Source organism: Mustelus asterias, chromosome 15 (genome assembly GCF_964213995.1).
Source record: "Mustelus asterias chromosome 15, sMusAst1.hap1.1, whole genome shotgun sequence".
Taxonomy (NCBI): domain Eukaryota; kingdom Metazoa; phylum Chordata; class Chondrichthyes; order Carcharhiniformes; family Triakidae; genus Mustelus; species Mustelus asterias.
Genome location: NC_135815.1, coordinates 31,008,320 through 31,030,074, shown reverse-complemented (window position 1 = coordinate 31,030,074; position 21,755 = coordinate 31,008,320). Strand labels below are relative to the sequence as shown.

At 42.7% G+C, this 21,755-nt stretch overlaps 1 protein-coding gene across 2 annotated transcripts in view; it reads left to right on the top strand.

The window, feature by feature from the left end:
* The window catches only part of mta3 (metastasis associated 1 family, member 3), a 233,063-nt gene that overhangs the window by 199,685 nt on the left and 11,623 nt on the right, over positions 1-21,755 (top strand). The window contains exons 19-20 of one of the 2 annotated variants that reach the window (XM_078229698.1): positions 2,797-2,951; positions 18,621-18,656. In XM_078229698.1, the coding sequence (XP_078085824.1) occupies positions 2,797-2,951; positions 18,621-18,656 (191 nt within the window). The remainder of the gene's footprint in view (positions 1-2,796; positions 2,952-18,620; positions 18,657-21,755) is intronic. The other variant, XM_078229697.1, reaches the window with a different exon arrangement.

Sequence of the window (21,755 nt, the reverse complement as noted above, 5' to 3'; positions counted from 1 at the left end):
ATGCTTTTCATTTGGCTTCATTTTTGTTTGTTTGGTACAGTATGAAACATGACATATGACCCTTGTTATAATATGGTGCTTTATAAAATTTACTGAATATTTACTTCTATTTTAACTTTCTTCTTTATTCTTTCATGGCATGTGGGCACCACTGACAAGGCCAACTTTTGTTACCTATCCCTAAATTGCCCTTCAACTGAGTGCCTTGCTCGACCATTTCAGAGGGAAGTTGAGAGACAATCACATTGCTGGATCTGGAGTCATGTGTAGGTCAGATTGGATACGAATGGCAGACTTCCTTTCCTAAAGGATATTTGTGATCCAGATGGGCCTTTTCATTAACTGATGATAGTTGTCATGGTTACCATTATATGAGACTTCCTTTCTATTTCAGATTATTAATTAAATTCAAATTGCACCCGCTGCTATTGTGGGATTGGAATCCATGATCGTGGCCTGTGGATTATTAGTCCAGTGACATCACTAATACGCTACTGACTCCTCCAATTTTATCCAAATTGCTATTCTAAATATATCCATCTAATTAAAAGTCTGTTGTCATTGGGCGAAAATTACTGAACAAGTGAAATGAAAAATTATATTTTAATTAAATCAATCAAATATCTAATTCATTAAACATGAACATATCAAATACAATACGATTCAGCCCATAAGTAACAACAAGAAATCAGTAAGCAGCAGAAAGTTCAAGTGAATCCCCAGTTAATACCCACCATTTGAATGTAATTAAATGCTTAATTAATATATAATTAACATCTGCAAGTATCAAGTCATTGGAAAATGTCATGAAGTTGATTTGATCCATGACCCTGAATGTTTGCCCCACTGAAATGTAATATTCATCATATAAACCACTGAGAAAAGTTCTGAATAAAATTCTTATGCCTGTACAATGTTTAAAATCCACTTCTGCAAAGTTCAAATACGGTGACCAGTTCCTGGATATCCTCATGTTTCCTGTGCCCTTGCCTGTTTTGTCTCCTTCTTACAGCCAGTGCAAATATTTGATGTCCTTCTTGTTGCTTTTGCCTCTCAGCCTCCTCATTTGAAAGTTTGAACAGTAAACCCTGTGACATGCCCATATTTAGGAGTGTTTTAAGAAAAATCACGGAACACTTGTAGCTCTCTACAAATACTCTCATCCAAAGTTGTTAATAACTAAATAATATCCAAAATAGCCGTCAACTTTGGCCAATGGAACCCCTGCATAACATAAGTAAGCAGTGATATTACTTAGTCGAGGTTTTTTTTATTCATTCATGGGACATGGGCTCCGCTGGCTGGCCAGCATTTATTGCCCATCTCTAGTTGCCTGAGGGCAGGTGAGAGTCAGCCACAATGCTGTGGCTGTGGAGTCACATGTAGGCCAGGCCAGGTAAGGATGGCAGATTTCTTTTCATAAAGGACATTAGTGAACCAGATGGGTTTTTCCGACAATCGACAATGGTTTCATGGTCATCAGTAGATTCTTAATTCTAGGTAATTTTTATTGAATTCAAATTCCACCATCTGCCGTGACAGGATTCGAACCAGTGTCCACAGAACATCAGCTGAGTTTCTGGATTAATAGTCTAGTGATAATACCATTAGGCCTTCACCTACTCTTTAAGGATTCCTTTAAGTTCAGATTCTAAAAGCTCGTTCCCACATGCTCCTCCCATGGTATGTTGGACAGGTACAGGAAATCCTGTTTGAGGCACACACAAGCAGTTCCAGGAAAGGGCTCTGATTCTGGGGTAGGACCATAATGATATTTAAATGGATCGTGCATTTGCAGCAGATGACCAGTAGAGGTCACCTGGACCAGAGTGCCTGGACCAGCATGGTGTAGCTGGCACCTCTGACACTTCACCAGTGCATTACATTGCACTCATAAATTGGACTTCTAGCATCCATTCTGGACCCCAAAGTTCTCGTAAGAAGAATCACAATTTAAGTCCGGATAGTTGTAAAATAATTTATAGGATTTGGTTAAACTGAAGACTTCGGGGGGTCTTATCATAATAGGCTTGGAGACAGTAATGAAGTACATTCTTCCTGGGATTATCCTCTGATATTTTTTGAAATTTGATCAGGAGTAAAGGAAGTGAAAAGTCTGCATTTCTCCAATTGATTGTCTCAAAGTTAAATCATGCACAGGGTTCTTTTTTCAATCTAAAATGGCAGAGGCACGATTGTTTATAAGACCATAAGACATAGGAGCAGAATTAGGCCATTCGGCCCATCGAGTCTGCTCTGCCATTCAATCATGGCTGATATTTTTCTCATCCCCATTCTCCTGCCTTTTCCCCATAACCCCTGATCCCCTTATTAACCAAGAACCTATCTTTCTCTGTCTTAAAGACACTCAATGACCTGGCCTCCACAGCCTTCTGCAGCAAAGAGCTCCACAGATTCACCACTCTCTGGCTGAAGAAATTCCTCCTCACTTCTGTTTTAAAGGATCGTCCCTTTAGTCTGAGGTTGTGCCCCCTGGTTCTAGTTTTTTCTACTGGTGGAAACATCCTCTCCACGTCTGCCCCACTTTCTTTAAAAAATATAGTTTTTTTTCTTGTGTTCTTTCAATATTTGTGCATTTCCAAAGATAGAAAACCCCTGTAAGACAACTGTTTGCTAAAAGAGTCTTTTATTTGTGACGTGAATGCCTGGAAAGGATCCGAATTAATTTTGCAGGGGCAAAGTAAATTAAAGGCCTTATGAACCAAACGCTAGATTTAGCAAACTAACAAGTGAGAGCGATCTTTAGTTTTGTCTGTCCCCTGTCATTTATTTCAGAGTACTGACCATTTCTCATACCTGGCCAATGGAAAAGGAATGACGACTACCATCAATGCAATCCAGCCTGGCACCATTCCCGTCACCAAGAGACAACGACCAAACTGGATTGATGCCCCGGATGATGGCTTTTTTATGGTTACCGAGGAAACAAGGTGACTTCCTTTTTGAAAGACGTAAATGCAAAAATCCTATTTTGATTTGATTTCTTATTGTCACATGCATTAGCATACAGTGAAAAGTATTGTTTCCATACAGACAAAGCATACTCTTCATAGAGTACATTGGGGAGAAGGAAAGGGGAGGGTGCAGAATGTACTGTTACAGTCATAGCTAGGGTGTAGAGAAAGATCAGCTTAATATATGGTAGGTCCATTCAAAAGTCTGATGGCAGCAGGGAAGAAGCTGTTCTTGAGTCGGTTAGTACGTGACCTCTGATGGAAGAGGTAGAAGAGAGTATATCCGGGATGCGTGGGGCCCTTGATTATGCTGGCTGCTTTCCCGAGGCAGTGGGAAATGTAGGCAGTGTCAATGGATGGGAGGCTGGTTTGCATGATGGACTGGGCTACGTTCACAACTCTTTGTAGTTTCTTGCGGTCTTGGTCAGAGCAGGAGCCATATCAAGCTGTGATATGTCTGGAAAGGATGCTTTCTATGGCATACAGACAGTAAGCCTTAGAGTTGCAGACTAGCTTTAACTGTCACTCGCCACTCAACATACTGGCCCCCTGCTGAAGCATCCAGACCCTTAAGGAATTAAGGGTTATGGCGAAAGGGCGGGTAAGTGGAGCTGAGTCCACGAAAAGATTTGCCATGATCTTATTGAATGGCGGAGCAGGCTCGAGGGGCCAAATCCTGCTCCTAGTTCTTATGTTCTTATGACACTCAGAACAAACACGTTCTCCCCATGTCTGTGTGGGTTTCCTCCCACAGTCTGAAAGACGTGCTATTTAGGTGCATTGCCCATGCTAAATTCTCCCTCAGTGTACCCGAACAGGCGCCGGAGTGTGGCGACTAGCGGATTTTCACAGTGACTTCATTGCAGTGTTAATGTAAGCCTACTTGTGACTAATAAATAAACTAAACTAAATGGCTATTATCGGAATGGTCCTTGCTGAGGCCATGGACAATGGCGGAGCTGAAACTAAAGGAGATGATGTTTTCCTCGTACTTGGTCCTACTCTACACGTTGCACCATCTCTTAAGCCTTACTCTGCTCTGATTAACAAGCTAAAGATGGTTTTAGCCTGCACTTAGTTTCCACACCCTTCCCTCCCCGCACCATGACTGTATCCTTATAACTTTCAGATGCCCAAGGGGAATAATGTGGGTGAATATCAGGTTATTCGTTTTGGTAGGAATAATGGAAATGCATGTTTTTGTCAATTATGAAAAGGTATTGAATGTTGGTAAGGATTTGTGTGACCTCATACATGAAACGGAGACAGTTTAGATGCAGGTTCAATGAGCAGTTAGGAAGACAAATGGTATTGTGGCCGTTTTGCAATGATATTGGAATACAGGAATAAGGAAGTGTGTCGAGGGCTTTGGTGTGACTGCACCTGGAGTACTGTGTCCAGTCTTATTTCTCTATAAAGAAGGATATACTTGCCTTTGAGACTGTGCCGTGAAAGTTGACTAGATTGACTCTTAAGATGAGAGAATTATCTGGTACAGAGAGATTGAGTAGGACGGGCCTTTATTCTATTGAGTGAGAGGTGACCACATTAAAACGTACAAGATTATTAAAGAGGTGACAGGGTAGATTCTGAGAGGCTGTTCCCTCTGTCTCGAGAATCTAGAACTGGGGGGATAGTTCAGAATAAGCAGTCAGATGTTTACATTGAGATTAGGAAAAGCATTCTTCACTCAAAGAGTTGTGAATTTTTGAAATTCTCTGTCCCAGAAGGCTGTGGATGCAAACTGGTTAGGCAGTACAGGAATAGCGTGAACCGACATGGTCACTCCGTTTCCCAGTTGCAGCTCCAACCATAGATAGAGCTGCTGTGGCTTGTGGACACAGGGCACGAGTGGCCTGCAGCCAGGTCGTCCAAGAACAAAATCACAGAGGTGTTCTGCTCCAGAGAATTCAAATGAGCACTTTGAATCATAGGCTAGATTGGCAGATTGTCTATGCACAGTGATATGCTTGGTGACCAGAGAATCTTGTCAGGATGCCAGTGCTTGATGCCAAGGAGCGTCGTGCAGTCCAATATCAACTCGGCACAGAACTTTCCACTACCCAACCTTTCCAGCATGAACATTTCATAGAATCATAGAATCTGCAGTGCAGAAGGAGGCCATTCAGCCCATCAAGCTTGCACTGACCACAATCTCACCCAGGTCCTGTCCCCATAACCCAACATATTTGTGCTCCTAATCCCCCTGACATTAAGGGACAATCTATCATGGCCAATCAACCTAACCTGCACATCTTTGGACTGAGAGAGGAAACCGGGGCACCCGGAGGAAACCCATGCAGACACGGAGAATGTGCAAACTCCACACAAACAGTCACCCGAGGCCGGGATTGAACCCGAGTCCCCGGTGCTGTGAGGCAGCAGTGCTAACACTGTGCCACTGTGCCGCCCCGGAGTTTGGTCAACCCCATTCGCACACTTGTGCACCGAGCCGTGAAACAGCATGATCCAATGGAGCAAGCTGGAGCTTTTTTTGAATCACGAGCAGCAGCCACGCAGTGTCTGAGTGTTGCAGTAGAAGGTCAGCTTGCTGCCATGCTAGCTCAGACTCTGCCATCGCAACTGTGGATTGCAGCATGCAAAGGGACTTGCAGGGTGTTCTAGGGTGTTCCAGCGATCTGTCTCCAACAGATTATTAGAATTGCTGAGGTGTATAAAAATGCTGCCCTCTCTCAGGAAGACAGTATTCATCCTCCCTCCCCCTCCACTCCCACTCCGCCATTGTCTTGGGGTTACTTGAGGTTTTCATGAACAGCCAGAGCAGAAAGGGGCTGTCTGACTTGCGACCTTCATTTATCTTGTTCTTCCTAACCCCCCCTTCTTGGTCCTGTTCCTTATAGCTGCTTGGCATATAACTGGAGGCAAGGGTTTCCCCCTCAGGGTGGCAAGATTGTGCAGCATGTAGCAGACCACATGCATCTTGCCACCTACTGTGCTAAGTGCTCCTAAGCCCCTGCAGAGCAATCCAGGCAGTAGGAGCCTTGCTTCAGCATGTCAGTGGTCTGCTCCACTACATTTCATGTACCAGCATGGCTTTAATTGTGTGCATGCAGTCTACTGTGCTTAGGTCGCACACCAAAGTCATCAGATCTGTTGTCAGCAGTTGCCCCTGGTCACTCAGTGGCTACATTTTGATTTGTTTTGATGGGTTAAATGCAGCTGGTGTTGAGTTGAATGATTCACTGCCTTTGATCACACACCAACTGCACATTGTACGTGTGAAGTCCATTTGGTTTCTGGTAAGGAGTAGAATTCGCATGTGGCCTTTGCAAAGCAATATACTTGCAGCTAGTGGAATCCTGCACCATGGGGATGCCTAGCAATCCTAGTAAAGCCACATGTTCTTCCTGGCAAGAGTATATTGACGTTGTTAGCTCACATTGAATATCGAGCCTCAGTCACCTCCCTGGTGTGACAGGGGACGGAAACCACAAGTTGTTGCTCATATCTCCAGCTGCAGTCTTGAAGGAGTCAGATGCATGAAAGTTCATTCCCAAGCTTGCTCTGAGGTTTAGTTGAGGCGACAGCAGATGGCAAGTTTCAGTAAGGTGCTGTAATGGAAGTGCAGACACCCCGCACCCTGTTTGTCACTAAGGTTCAAGTAGGAGAGTTGCTCCTTGGGCTAATATGCCCTCCAATGAGAGCCCACTCCTATCCCTCCCTCTTCTACCATCCTATTTTGCTCTTCAAGCTTGTGAGAGTGGCGGGGATTGGGAGGGCGGTGAAGATGGTTATCATTCTAACTGTTAATGCATATTCAATTATACATGATTGAGAGGATCGAGGCTGAAATGCTCAGCTTCATAATGACAGCACTGGTGTCATGATCTGTCTACTTTGCATACTTTTTGTGGGCATTCACTGCATGCCTCACCAATTGGCATCTGGTGCAATCTGTCGCATTCGCACCTGGGATGACATTTTGGGCCCCAAAGAATAGGTGCTTACTGATCAGCATTTCAGACTGCACAACTTCAAATTGTAACTTTTTTCAAATTTAGGTTTCTCTCCTCATTCATTCATTCTTCCCGAATTTCTGTGGTGCTTGGAGCAGGGAGAGACAATACTACGGTCCTCTGTCTACAGACCTTTATCAATATAGCACCATAACTGAAAGATTAGCACCCTTCTATCTGTGAGCATGGGAATTGAACTTTAGAACTTTGGTGAGGACAAAGGAGATCATCTGCTGACTGCTTTTAACGGCCAAGTATGTTGATTCTGGCAAAGCAAAGTCGGACACTAGTTATCTTTATAGCCAATTGATTGGAAATACATAAAACTGCCCATCACTGCAAGAAAGCATCTGGCCTGTGCCCAGTATACCTGCCACAATTTCAGTTTGTAAATTGTATAAATAATTCTATGTTTCACTTTTGAACACTGGAATGACAGTGCATTGAGCCGCATCAGGCTTGATTTAATAATTATAATCAAACAGGAAACTGAAAATGCTGAGAACTTTAAACATTAACAAAAATTCTAGACACATTCAGCAGTTTTAAAATGGGTCCACGCATTAACAAATCTATTCTTTCCACATGGCCTGAGAATTTCTAACTATTCGATATTGATTTGGAGTTGGGAAAGCCGTGCTGCATTCAATTATGTGTTAACTTTATTTTCTTGGTACTACTGTAGTTTCCCCTAGGAGACAATGTTCCCCATTCCCAAAGTGACTGTCTCATGCAGTGTTGCAGTTCTATTGATGCAGACATCTTTTGAGTGCTTTGTTCAAGTACTACAAGCCCAATATTGGCAAGCCATTCACAGTCAAGTCCAATTTTGCATAAGAACATTATTTTTTATTTGGCATCGTTGTATGTTTTCAAGAAGGAGTTAGATGTAGCTCTTGGGGCTGAGAGATCAAAGGATAGGGGGAGAAAGCGGGAGAAGGTTACTGAGTTGCATGATCAGCCGTGATCAAAATGAATGGCAGAGCAGGCTCAAAGGGCCGAATGGCCTACTCCTGCTCCTTTTTTTAATGTTCCTATGTTAGTGATCAGGAATGGGAATGCTGGCAGAATAGTCCCGCAGTATTCCCAAGCCTACTCCACTGAATTGAGATTACCTACTTCAGCACAACCCACCAATTAAACCTGGGATGATCTTGATGCGTGTGCATGAGGACAATCACCCTGAATGATTGTTTGACTTCATAGTAGATTGTTGAAGAGTAATTCTTGGAATAGAGTATCTACCATTGGTAATGGGTAGAGCAGAGACAATTAGAATGTAATAAATGCTCAATCCCCTTTCCTGCTCTCAACCCCAAAAATCTTTACACCTACATTTTTCCTCCGATGATTTTGAGGGGTCAGCATAAAAGTGCATGTTTTAATTAAATTTTAAGGGGCAGCTTTACTATAGATTTTGTGTCAGTGTAACACAGCTCCACAAGATAAACTGCAGGTTTTGTTGTAGAGCACATCAAATGAACTGAATCATTGCGGAACAACCTAAGGCCAGCAGTATAATTGCACTCAGCACTAAGCCAATTTTTATCACTTTTTAGGCAGTCCATTTAATCCCCTTTAAGTTTAATATGGAGCTTTTTGATTTTGGAACTGCTGAGGTAGCTCTGCCAAGGGACATGAGGCCCTCCAGACACATGATTGGAAAACAGTGGGAGTAAATAGCCTCGCAAGTGATTGCCAAGAGTCAAACCCTGATGACCTGGATACAATGCTGCAATGAGTTTGATGACCTCGTGTGAGTGGTCAAGGTCAGTGAATTCATCCTCTCTTCCCAACTCCATTACTGGCCTCAAATCGTAGTCAATTCAACATCCTCACTACTCACCCAACAATTTCTATCAATCGGGACTCATACCGAACACTCATATGTGTCACTGCACTCTCACATACTTAATACCGTTCCAGGCCACAGATCCACATCTCACAGTTTGCACGCTATCCGAGAATGACAGACACATCACCTAAACATATTTCGTGGCATTTACTGACCCCTCATTTGCAAGAGAAGGTAGAACACAACTAGAGGCAGTAGGAATTAACCAGACAGTGAGAGTCCCACTTCCATGATCTTACCCACACAGCCATGGTGGTGCTGGCCGCTATTGGAAGTGTCATTGCTAAAGCCATGGCCAGTGCTAGAGCTAAATCCATTAAGCAGAATCATACCTAATGCTCCTTCTCACATCCTACCTCCCCCTCATCCCATGATCCCTTCTGACTGATGAGCAACAGATGGTGTAAACAAGTGTTTTTTACTGTCTCCTCTGCCCTCAGCCTGGCCATACCTTCGTGCCTGTTCCCTTTCATATACCCAAGTGGTACAACCTATCCAGGAGGAACATTAAGAAGATATTGAAGAAAACACATGACTTCATACTCACAGCCGCCTATCCAGACATCATCTATAAGAGCAGACATAGGTGAGACATTGGGTACAAGTGCACAGTGCCAAGATAGGGGCAGGAATAGCTGGAGGATGAGGTGATAAACTAGTCCAGCCTCAGAATATTCAGATTATAAATTTAATGGACCAGGCTACAGAAAAAAGCTTGATATATATGTTTATTAATATATATATAAAGGAAAGTTTTGGTGCATTAGTAGTCTGTGTTCAATGTCAAGGAGCATGCAACAGTCAGCATCAACTTGGCACAGGGCTTTGTGAACAACTTGAGCCCATAATTTCTGGTGGCCAGTGCTACCAACACACTTGTGAACCTAACCATGCAATACGATGTCATGGTCAATGTCTCATTATAACATAGGCAGCTTCCACCAAAAATCAGTAGAAGTGTTCAAGCTCCAGACTGCTGTCGTTGTGGCTATGGATACCAGCATTTAAAGGAAGTAAAAGGGTATCACAGCAGCTCAGCAGTCTGCCCTCCATTTAGACACCACCTTGAGGGTGTAGTTCTGCAGAACATGGGCCTGCTATCCTCTCTCAGGGTGATGGTATTCCTGATCCCACTCCTGCCATTCCACCAGTGCCCTTGCTGTTTGTTGCCTGTTAGTTGGACTGCCCAAATTTCCACCATCTGTGAGGGGATGGTGCAGACCGTGGATGGGTCTTCCAGGCCCAGGACTCGAGAGATCATCTGCAGTCTCTCTTACTGCATGTCAACAATCTTCCACTGAGGTTGCACTGAGATAGGCAAAGCCACATGAAAGACATGCACTAATGAATGTGCAAAGCTTAAGTTTGATTTGTTTGGGTATACTTAAAATACGAGGTGATTTAATTTAGAAATTTGATTTGGAATGTTTATTTTGTGTTGACTTTATTCTTTTGCACTGTAGCCATAATGTGATGGTTAGTGGTAAAGGGAAGGTAAGGAGTGTGGGACTGTTGGTGAACAGGAAATTTGGATTTAGATTACTGAGATCATAACTTGAATTAGTTCTTCATGTGAAGGCTGGGAAGGAAGAGGCTGCATAGCTTGCAGACTCCCTTTCTCTTCCTCCACTTCCATCTTCTCATCTTTCTCTTCTTCTCCTCCTCCTTATGCTGTTCTTCCTCAGCTGCTTATCCTAAAAGGTGGCAGTAAGGACTGCTCCTTCATGAAAACCGAGCTGTGCAGCATTCATCTTACTCCACAAATCTTGAGATCTGTTCAGTTGAATACGGCAGGGCACCTCCGCAGCTATTCAGGCAGGGGAATTGTTGCTTCTGGATGCCAATGGACCGCTCCTCACATTTCCTGCAATAACATCGCTGTGACTGCATGCATGCTGCATGTTTCTGGGTGGGTTACGAATTGGAGTCATCAACCATGTCATCGGAGGATTGCTCTTTTCGAGCAGTCGTCACCCTACGGCTTGCATTGGGGCTGAAAGACAGTTGACATACTGGATTGCTGCTGAATGAAAGCATTATGGCTATTGCCGGGATACCAGGTATTGACCTGGTATCCCGGCAATATGGCCAGGCATCAGGTGGAGGTTGAGGAAAAAGAATCCCTTTCAGTTTGCGCACTTGGCAGAGTTGGCATGTGACACTCGCAGAGTAATGTGCTTGGAGTCAATGGCACCCAATGCCATGGAGCACCTTGCTGAATCTTGTGCCCATTTGCCAGCTTTTCTCTGGCAAGAGGGAATTTAAGTTGTCTTACTTGGAAAAGGGAGCCTCAGTGCACTTCCTTTGGCAACAATGGACTGCAAACTACGAGATGTTGCTATCGTGGCTAATAGAAATTTGCCATCATGCGGGAACAGCCCTTTCCACCAACTATCATCATCTGCGGCATAGAAGGAGCCAGAAACATAAAAATTAATTGCCACAGTAACTTCACAACCATTGTCAATGTGGTCAGTCCTTGACCTGCCCTGAGGTTGCAGCACTGACTGCAGCAACTGATAGATTTCATTGATTACCTCCATAGCGAAGCACAGATGTCTCAACATCAGTTGTCGCTGACGTTTAGGTAGGAGAATTCCTCTCTGAACACTCAGGACACATACGTCTCCTGCAAATACCCCTTTTCCCCCTACTCTCCCTACTTTTTAGCCCTTTTTCGGCAGCTCGTTCCATTTTGCATGGCCTCTGCCCTTCCTTATAGTTATGCTTGATTCTAAGATGATGTGCACCTTTGTCTGGGAGCACCTAGTCTGTGCAGAAGTCTTAAAGTCAGCAATTGACTGAGGACTTTTGCAACATGAAACAACAATGGAAGGAACCGAAGACTTATTGTTAGCAACAGCTAGGATAAACCAGCTACTGACCTATAAGTAGTTGTTGACCCTGTTGGGGGTAGGTTACATCCTGCTGCTTAGTGTTTATTCCGCCATGCAATGTGTCATAGCGTGAAGCCGCATAACATCGTCAGTGATGTGAAATCAGCATTGTACCCTGATTGGCATCATGACCTGCTTTCATAGAATCCCTACAGTGCAGAAGGAGGCCATTCGGCCCATCGAGCCTGCACCGACAACAATCCCACCCAGGCCCTATCCCCGTAACCCCACATATTTACCCTACTAATCCCCCTGACATCCCCCTAACACAAAGGAGCAATTTAGCGTGGCCAATAAACCTAACCCGCGCATTTTTGGACTGTGGGAGGAAGCTGGAGCACCCGGAGGAAACCCACGCAGACACGGGGAGAATGTGCAAACTCCACAGTCACCCAAGCCTGGAATTGAACCCGTGTCCCTGGCACTGTGAGGCAGCAGTGCTAACCGCTGTGCCACCATGCCGTCTTGTGGACCTTAAGTATGTGCACGTGCTAAGATGGCATCCAGAGCTGTTTGCATCAGAAATATGTGTTTGTGCTGCCGATGCCAGTTGTGGCACCCTAATGGCGCACTCAGTATACAAAAAACAGGTGTACCCTGCCTGATTACTCATCCGATGTTTCTAATTGCCCGTGTCTGATTAGTCACCCTTATTGCGTATAAAGGATGTTTCCAGTATGCTGTGTCCAGTGATTCTTTTAGAATGATAGAGCCTTCCAAATCCTCTCCTGGTCTCTTTCGGCACGTTGAGATAAATGCCATCTATCCTTCGAGATTTATTAGTTTAAGTACTTTAAGCGGCAGAGGATTTCTAACTCATTGAATTAAAGTCATTAATGTTGCTTTTGATTGTCTCTGAGCATTGTGTCCAATTAACTAACTAACATAACCCGTAAACCAGATTTTGAACCATAGTTACAGTTAGAAACTGCAGATTTAAAATTATTTTTCTGTTTTGCAGTTTTAAGTAATTTGTGGCAAACCTTGTGAAGGAAGATTGTTAAAGCATGGGACATTTTAAAATATGTTTTTGTAAAAACAATTTATGATTCAAATGTAAGTTGAACATTATGGAATATCAGTGTTGCCCAGGACATTGCTGTGCTTGAAAAGCTGTTTTACTTGTAATTTGCATGATCAGTAAAATTGTGTTTCTCCATCTGACAGATAAACAATTTCTATTTTGTTTTTTTAAGCGAGTCTATGTTGTGAATGTGGATTATTGTCCTTTGCATTCAGTGTTCAAAAAGGGTGGCACAGTGGTTAGCACTGTTGCCTCACAGCACTAGGGACCCGGGTTCGATTCCTGACTTGGGTCACTGTTTGTGTGGAGTCTGCACGTTGTCCCCATGTCTGTGTGGGTTTCCTCCAGGTACTTCAGTTTCCTCCCACAGTCTGAAAGACATGCTGCTGAGGTGCACTGACCATGCTAAATTCTCCCTCAGTGTACCCGAACAGGCGCCGAAGTGTGGCGACTAGGGGAATTTCACAGTAACTTCATTGCAGTGTTAATATAAGCCTACTTGTGACACTAATAAATAAACTTAAAAAAAACTCAAACAGCATGTCGCATTTGGGAAATTATATATAATTGATCATTCTATAATCAAACTATGTATCGGAAACATGTCATACCTGTTTTTCTGAAGTGCTGGATTAGTTAGGTTGTTATACATTTAGAATATTTCTCTGATAAATCACAACGATGACGCAATAACCCTGGATGATGCTAAATCACCTTCTGACATAATTGAATCTTCTGTTGAATCCAAGTTTGCTTTTTAAATCTGCTTAATTATTGCTAAATATTGTGCTGCGTTGTACTATTTCTGACCAAGAATTGTAAAACTGATTTAGAAAGTAACATTCTTCTTCCATTGATGAATCACATTTGTTAATCTTCCTCTATTTACTATGCGCTATCTCAATGTTGAGAAATATTGCCCCCCCAGACAACAATTATTAGAAGTTTTCTTTCTTAAGCAGTCAGATGGTACACTGATTGGTGCATGAAAATACTGCATTATGGAATGAAGGATATAGTCATCTTAAAAAAAAGCCCTCTGCTGGTTGCTTTGATCGACAGGCCATCTGTTAGAAAAAAAAATTACCATGCAGTTTCAATGGATTTCTTTGTCAATGCTCCCCAAGGGCTGTATTATAGCTTAGGTCATTATGAATGCTTGGCTGAGTTTCAAAAGCAGTTCACATTTTGATTGACACTTTAAAGAGTCTATTAAAGAATTGGCTGCATTTGTTGTGGTTATGGATTAGAAGTTTGTTTGTTGTTGTAACGAATTGAATACTTGAGGAAACTGTGGTTTCATAAATGGGAAGTATTTTCCCAGAATCAAATGTACATAATGGAGAGCTCTATTAGATTGTTAGATTTCTTTTTCATCTCCACATACCTCCTGAGGTCTGCCTGTGGTGGATACTGTATGAATGGCTATGGAGATGGCATGGAGATATAAAGAGGCATGAGTTGACATGGAGGATGCATGGGTGATTTGAGTGGGCATGGGGGTATGACTTAGCATGGAAGGGGCACGGGATTGGGTGGGAGCACGAAGTGTAATGAGGAGTGAGGGATGCAGGGCCCAACAGCTTCTAAAACAATTAGGGACAAAGTCCTGGAGAACCGAAGCGAGCCTTCTAACCAGCCCGCCTTGGCAATTGCCCACCCTCGTATCTTCCTACAATACGTTTTTGGGTCAGTGCACCTGGCTTTATCCTGCTCCCCCTTCCCTGGAGCAAACATGATGTGTAAAGGGGCTCTTTGAACCAAGGCGGGTCTGCCAAGTTAAGAAATTACGCAGTACAAGCTACATACCTCAGCAGTGAAAATCTCAATTTATGGGCAGAATCCTCTGGATCTTGCAGGCCTGTCAAAGTCGATGAAGGTTTGAGCGGATCACCGTATTTTATGGCCCTGTCTCCGCCGCAACAGAGTTGTAAAATTCTGCCCCACACCTTGCCGTACTATCCACTTTCCAAATGGAAGGGTGGAACTGCAGAGCATTTTGTGAATCAATGAGGATGATTTCAGTATGTGATAGTGTCTTGTAGTGCCTTGCTTTCATTTCCATGTTACCTGTGATTTTTGTTCCTCATTTTAACCATTCATTGCTCGTCAAGGTGTTTCACGCCAGAAATTACCAACCTTAGCAGATAATTGTTTAAAATCTTCAGAGGGTATTTCTCTGTTAGTAAAGGCAATAATCACATGAAACAGAAGAACATAGGACATAGGAACAGCGGTAGACCACAAGGCCCATCGAACCTGCTTCACCATTCAATATGGTCATGGCTGACCTGGGCTTCAAATTCATTCCCCCTCCTCCCACCCCATCCCCATTTCCTTTAATTCCCTGAGAGACCAAAAATCTATCTATCCCAGCTTTAAATGTAATCAATAATGAAACATCCAGTCTCTGGGATAGACAATACAAAGATTCACAACCCTTTCAGTGAAGAAATTTCTCCTCACCCAGTCCTAAATGATCAGCCCCTTATCCTGAGAGTACTCCCCTGTTTTAGGTTCCTCAACTAATGGAAACAGAATCTCTCAACATGAACCCTATCAAGCCCTTTCAGAATCTTGCATGTTTTAATGAGATCACCTCTCATTCTTCTGAACTCTGAAGGCCAATTTCTCGGCCTCTTATCATAGGACACCTCCCCCCTCACCCCCTCCACCCCCAATCGCAGGGACCAATTTCATGAGCCTTCAGTGTACCGCCTCCAATGCGAGCATATCCTTTCTTAAATGTGGAGATCAAAATTGCACACAGTATTCCAGGTGCAGCCTCAACAAGACCCAGTACAACTTCTTTACTCCTGTACTCCAGTCCCCTTCTAATAAAATCCAACATGCTATTTGCCTTCCTAATTGCTTGCTGCATCTGCATGCTAACTTTCTGCATTCCTCGTCCAAACACAATCAAGTCGCTTTGAACATCAACACTTACAAGTTTCTCACCTTTCAAAAAATATTCCGCTGTTTTTTATTCTTACGACCAAAGTAAATAACTTCACATTTCCCTATATTATACCCCATCTGCCATTTTGTTGTCCACTCACCTAACCCTGCCTATATCTCTTTGTAGCCTCTCTGTGTCCTCTCCCCATTTAACCTTTCCACCTAGTTTGGTGTCATCAGCCAACTTAGATACTTTATTCTTTGTAATGTGGATCAGCTAAGATTTGTTTTGATCGTCTTCATTACGTAACAGCCATATATTAATTTAACAAAAATGTTGACTGGATACTTCGAAAGGAAGTCTTACCTCCTTCAAACATCCGCGCATCTCCAATTCTAGCCTCCTGCACAACTTGGATTGGAATTGCTGCCCCATTTGCAGCCATGTCTTCAACTACCTCGGCCCTAAACCCTGGAATTCCCTTCCTCCTCCTTTAAAATGCTTTTTAAAAACCCATCTCTTTCACCAAGCTTTTGGTCATCTTTCTTAATAGCTCCTGGTGTGGCTTGGTGTCAATATCATTAGATAAAGCTCCTGTGAAGCTCCCTAGGAAGTTTTACTGTGTTAAAGGCGCTATATAAATGGAAGTTATTGTTGCATGTTTAAGATCAGATGTTTTGATGAAGTTCTACGCTCATCATGTAGAGGCAGATCAGTCTTGGGGAAAACAATAATATTTTCCACTTGCCACACTGCAGATAGCATTGCAGATACCAAGGTCAGACGTAGCACAAGTTTTACAGCTCCCTCTGCACTGCCCCAAAAGTACACCTTCACTCTTAAGATTTTTATTACATTCCCCACAACAGTTCTTTTGAGGTCTCTTTCATTGTAAGTGCTAATGAAGTTTTAATTGCTACGGCAGGCACAGTTTTGAACCTGAGGCTATGTATCTTTGAGCATCAGGCTTGGGATTACCCAGCCACATTTCAGCTGGAATTCTTATCGCCAACACAGAGGAAGCTTTCATTCCATTAATTAGGCTGAATTCAAACCTAGTTCGCCGAGATGAAAGAATAGTTATGGCTAATGTACCAGATAGAAATGTTTTTACTTTTTCAACCTTCTATACTCATTGTGCAATAGTTAAGGGGAAGTATACATCCACTTGCTTTGTAATCAGGACTATTTATGCATTTATATAGTTCATTTATTCTGAAATTACCGTGTCCAATTTCTAAAGAAATCAAATACTTTTACATTTGGATTTGACCTCTTATTTTCCACATAATCACGGTACCATACACACAGCAGCTAAGGACTACATACACATTGTGTGGCCCTGACCATTCATTATTTTGCATGTAATTTCTTCATTCATAATACATTTCTGAATAAATTAATGCATTTACTGATATTCAACAGCATTGAGTTAATCTTGTGAATGAATCTGGCAATAAAATTTGACAATGCTTTAGACTCATCACATTGCCGCTGATGTGCTGTGCATATTACTTAATCGATAGCTGTTGTTAGAGAAAAATTGACCTCTTTACCCCATGGAAAATGTATGATATATTTGTCCTTTCGAAACACAAGGAATATTTTGTTTATTTATTATTGGAACTGGTTACTAATGAAGTCAATCCACAATTTTTAAAGCCTTTATTTTTCAAGTATTCTGAAGCATTTCTAAATGTTGTTCTTCCTTTTTAGTTTCAATTATGAATTAAAACTGTGTTGGCTTTTCCTTAGTTTCTGTAAGCTTATGTTTTGAATGTTTAAAAGAACCCTTTCAAAAGTACTTAATCTCAGTTTCAATACTTTCTCGCTCCTGGTCAGTTTCCTTTGACAGATTACATGATGCACTGCTTTACTTCTTAATCCTTAATGTAGGAGATTACAGGTTGGTTGAATTTCAGTATATATGGAACTGACTTGAAATTGGCGAGTAGATTATGGGAGAAAGGATACCATAGATTTAAATGGTAAAAAGAGACAGAATGAAGATTAAAACCTCAACCCAAAATCCGGCTTGGCTCGTTAAAATCTTGAGATTATTGAGTTGCTGGCTTTTAAGAAATTATTTCCCAGGCTGCTGCAATAGGTAAATCCTAATTCTTACGCATGAACATCAAACTGTTGGGGAAATTCCTCAGGACTGGGAATCAGCTCCCCCTGCTGTTTAGTTTAGCGTCAATGCAACCTGATTAAAATAAATCAGTTGCTGAGGTTTACACCTTCCTTAGGGGGTGGTGGAATACATTTGTGAGTTCAGTGGAATAGTTTCAGGCTTGTATTCTAGGAACTCTGAGCACTTGGAAAGTCAAGTCCAAGTCATGTTTCAAAAAGAAAACTCTCTGTTGGCTGGTGCTCAATTCCAAACGGTGAGAGTTAGCAGCAAGTAAGGGCATCCAGCTGTAAAACCGCCCGCCAAATCTGAACGGAATTGCTAGTTGCTATGAAGGGTGATCACCTAGCATTTTGTCGATCACTTGTAAAGTGGAAAAAGCTAAAAGAGAAGGGAAAGGTGTGTGCTGTTACATTGCCAATTTGAAACATTATTCTCTGACGAAGGGTCGTTCAGACACGAAACACTGGCTCTAATCTCTCTCCACGGATGCTGTCAGACCTGCTGAGTTTCTCCAGCATTTTCTGTTTTTGAGTGTGAAACATTAATCCTGTGGCTCTTCTATCACATTTTCACACACTTCAATAGCGCAAATGCTTCAATAAATTGATTCCTAGGGTCTTTTGCTTTTTTTTGTAAAGGTGCAAAAAGAGTTTCTTAGTTGGCGTAAAGATCTATTTATTAAAATGGTCATTCAAAACCTTCCTCATATAGTTACTGAGTTATAGTCCCAAATATTGTTCTGACTTGGATTAAAGTAAGTTTAGGTTAATAGCTATTATTAAGAATGTGCCAGCCTTGTTTGAGGTCAGCTGTAGAATTTTATTATGGGCAGATGATGTATGATACTTTTGTTTTACAGATGGATGCCCAGTTCCAGTTTCCCTACAGTCAGGAAGTAAGTTGTGCATGTGGGAATGGCATCTATGCTGCCTTTGTATTTGTATGTGGTGTGAACAGGCGATTGTAAGAAAGTATTAGCTTTCATTTGTAGTGTCTTTCATGACCTCAGAATATCCCAAAGTACGTCATAGCAATTTTTTTGAAGTGTAGTCATTATTTTAAAGTAGGGAAATGCACAATTTGCACGCAGTCAAGCCTCATGGTCATCGCTGAGATAAATGACTAGATCATTTAGCAATCAATTGGTGAGTAGGGACAGAATAGGGCCCTTCCCCGTCTCTTCTCGCTCTCTAGCCCTGCTTCTCTCTTTGCTTAAAGAAGGAGTGGATAAATATTTTTAAAACAAAAATAAGTTAATAAGATTTGGAGAAAGGTCAAGGGAATGGGGCTAAATGGAAATTCATATTATCATAGAATCCCTACAGTGCAGAAGGCGGCCATTCGGCCCATTGAGCCTGTGCCGACAACAATCCCACCCAGACCCTATCCCTGTAAAACCATGTATTTACCCTACTAATCCCCCTGACACTAAGGGGCAAATTAGCACACCCAATCCACCTAACCTGCATACCTTGTGGGAGAAAACCCACGCAGACATGGGGAGAACGTGCAAACTCCACACAGGCAGTCACCCAAGGCTGAATTTGAACCCGGGTCCCTGGCGCTGAGAGGCAGTGGTAACCACTGTGCCACTGTTCCATCCAATTGTTATCACGTTATGAGTTTGGACAGTGTCAATCTAGCCCCTGTTGTACGCTGATCCAAAAGACAAAGCAGTCCCTAGTTTGCTGCAAAATTGTTAATTCACCAAGAAGCTATAGAATGGCTGGTGTGAGAGATGCAACATTGTCACACTGGAAGCACGTTGATGCATTTGGGGCTGAGGAACATTTTTGGAATTGATGGAACTTATTGGCTTGCCCTGTTTATTTTTATGTTCACTCTTGTTATCTCGCTGTCACTGGCAAGGTCAGCTTTTGTAGCCCATATGAACATATGAATTAGGAACAGGGGTAGGCCATTCTGCCCCTTGAGCATGCTCGGCCATTCAACAAGATCATGACTGGTTGTGATCTCCTGCCTACCCTGATAACCTTTCACCCCCTTGCTTATCAAGAATCCGTCGACCTTAAAAATGTTCAAAGACTCTGCTTCTACTGCCTTTTGAGGAAGAGAGTTCGAAAAAGTCAGGACCCTCTTCTGAGAGAAAAAAAACCTCTGATCTCTGTCTTAAATGACCCTTGCCCTAATTGCCCTTGAGAATGTGGTGTTGAACCACCATCGACTTGGCCTGTTGCAGTCCACGAGATGTAGATACACCCTCAGTACTATAGCAGGAGAGTTCCAGGATTTTGACACAATGACCAGTGAAGGAATGGCGATATAGTTGCAAGTCAGAATAGAGGGAAACTTGTAGTTGGTGGTGCTCCCATGCATCTGCTACCCTTGTCCTTCTAGATGATGGAGGTTCTGACTTTGGAAGTTGTTGTTGAATGAGACTTTGGTGAGTTCCCAGCATTACACAAATGTTATGGTGCAGGTAAAGGCCGTTTAGCCATTGTATCTGCACCGACTCCCTGAACGACTTGTTGCAGTGTATCTTCTGTATGGTACACACTGCTACCCATTGTATGCCAGTGGGGGATTCTCCCTTTCTGATGGCTCACTCCAGCAATGCCTGGGAGCACACCCAGCAACAACTAACATTTTTATATCCCTTTTATTGTGATAAAATGTTCTAGGGTACTTCACACGGGGGGGGGGGGGGGGGGGGGGGGCTCTACTGGAAGAAATTTAAATTGGCAAGAGTTTTTAAAGTTTCAAGTTTATTTATTAGTGTCACAAGTAGGCTTACATTAACACTGCATTGACATTACTATGAAAATCCGCTAGTCGCCACACTCCAGCACCTGTTCGGGTGACACTGAGGGAGAACTTAGCATGTCTTTCGGAATGTGGGAGGAAATCGGAGCACCGGGAGGAAACCCACGCAGACACGGGGGGAACGTGCAGACCCCGCACTGGCAGTGACCCAAGCTGGGAATCGAACCCGGGTCCCTGACGCTGTGAGGCAGCAGTGCTAACCACTGTGCCATTGTGCTAAACTTTTCCAGCTGGAATCAATAAAAATTAAATGCAAAATTAGGATTTAGGCTTGAATGTCCTGTTTCAAATTGCAGCACATTTACATTTCTCTCTGCTCTTAATCCTTTCAAGTAGAATCTCAGGTATTCCCCAGCCATTCCACGCAGGTGCCATTAGTCATCTTCTACTATTTATATGTAAACTGTCCTCGTCTGGTGCTCGGAAAGGTCACTTTTTTTTTTAAAAGCACCATGAATACTTTCACGAGATTAATATTAATGGGGTCTTTAAATGAATTGCTCCCCCCCTCCCTCCCCAAACAAAAAAAACAGATGCCAGGAATGCAATGTTCAATTATTCCATTTTAAGAAGTCTCACAACAGCAGGTTAAAGTCCTACAGGTTTATTTGGTATCACGAGCTTTCGGAGCGCTGCTCCTTCATCAAGTGAGCAGTGCTCCGAAAGCTCGTGATACCAAATAAGCCTGTTGGACTTGAACCTGGTGTTGTGGGACTTCTTACTGTGCCCACCTCAGTCCAACGCTGGCATCTCCACATCACAATTATTCTATGACTGTTCTTTGCAGTGGAAGCAGTGTGCCAACTTTATGCTGTCTAAAAACTGATTATCTGTAAAGCTGATTTGCATGATTTCAGTATCCTGCCAGCAATAATCATGCTGTGAATAGGTGGAATGCATCAGCAGGGGCCTATTTCATGAGTGGCTAGCGCCAGCTAAACTCAAACTGTAGTGTCTGTAGGATTTCCTACAGACTTGCGTCTCTTAAAGAGGTGGTGCATTATATGACTGGAGAAGGTGGTGATAGTCATGCGGGAAGTTAATCTGACCTGGAAAACAGTGGCAAATGACACAACACGAGCAATAACTGGCGACAAAGTTTTCAGACGCTTCCTCAGAGGAGGAAATAGAAAGCAGGAAAGATATCTTTTTTTTTGTTCATCCATGGGACATGGGTGTTGCTGGCTGGCATTTATTGTAAGAGTTTTAA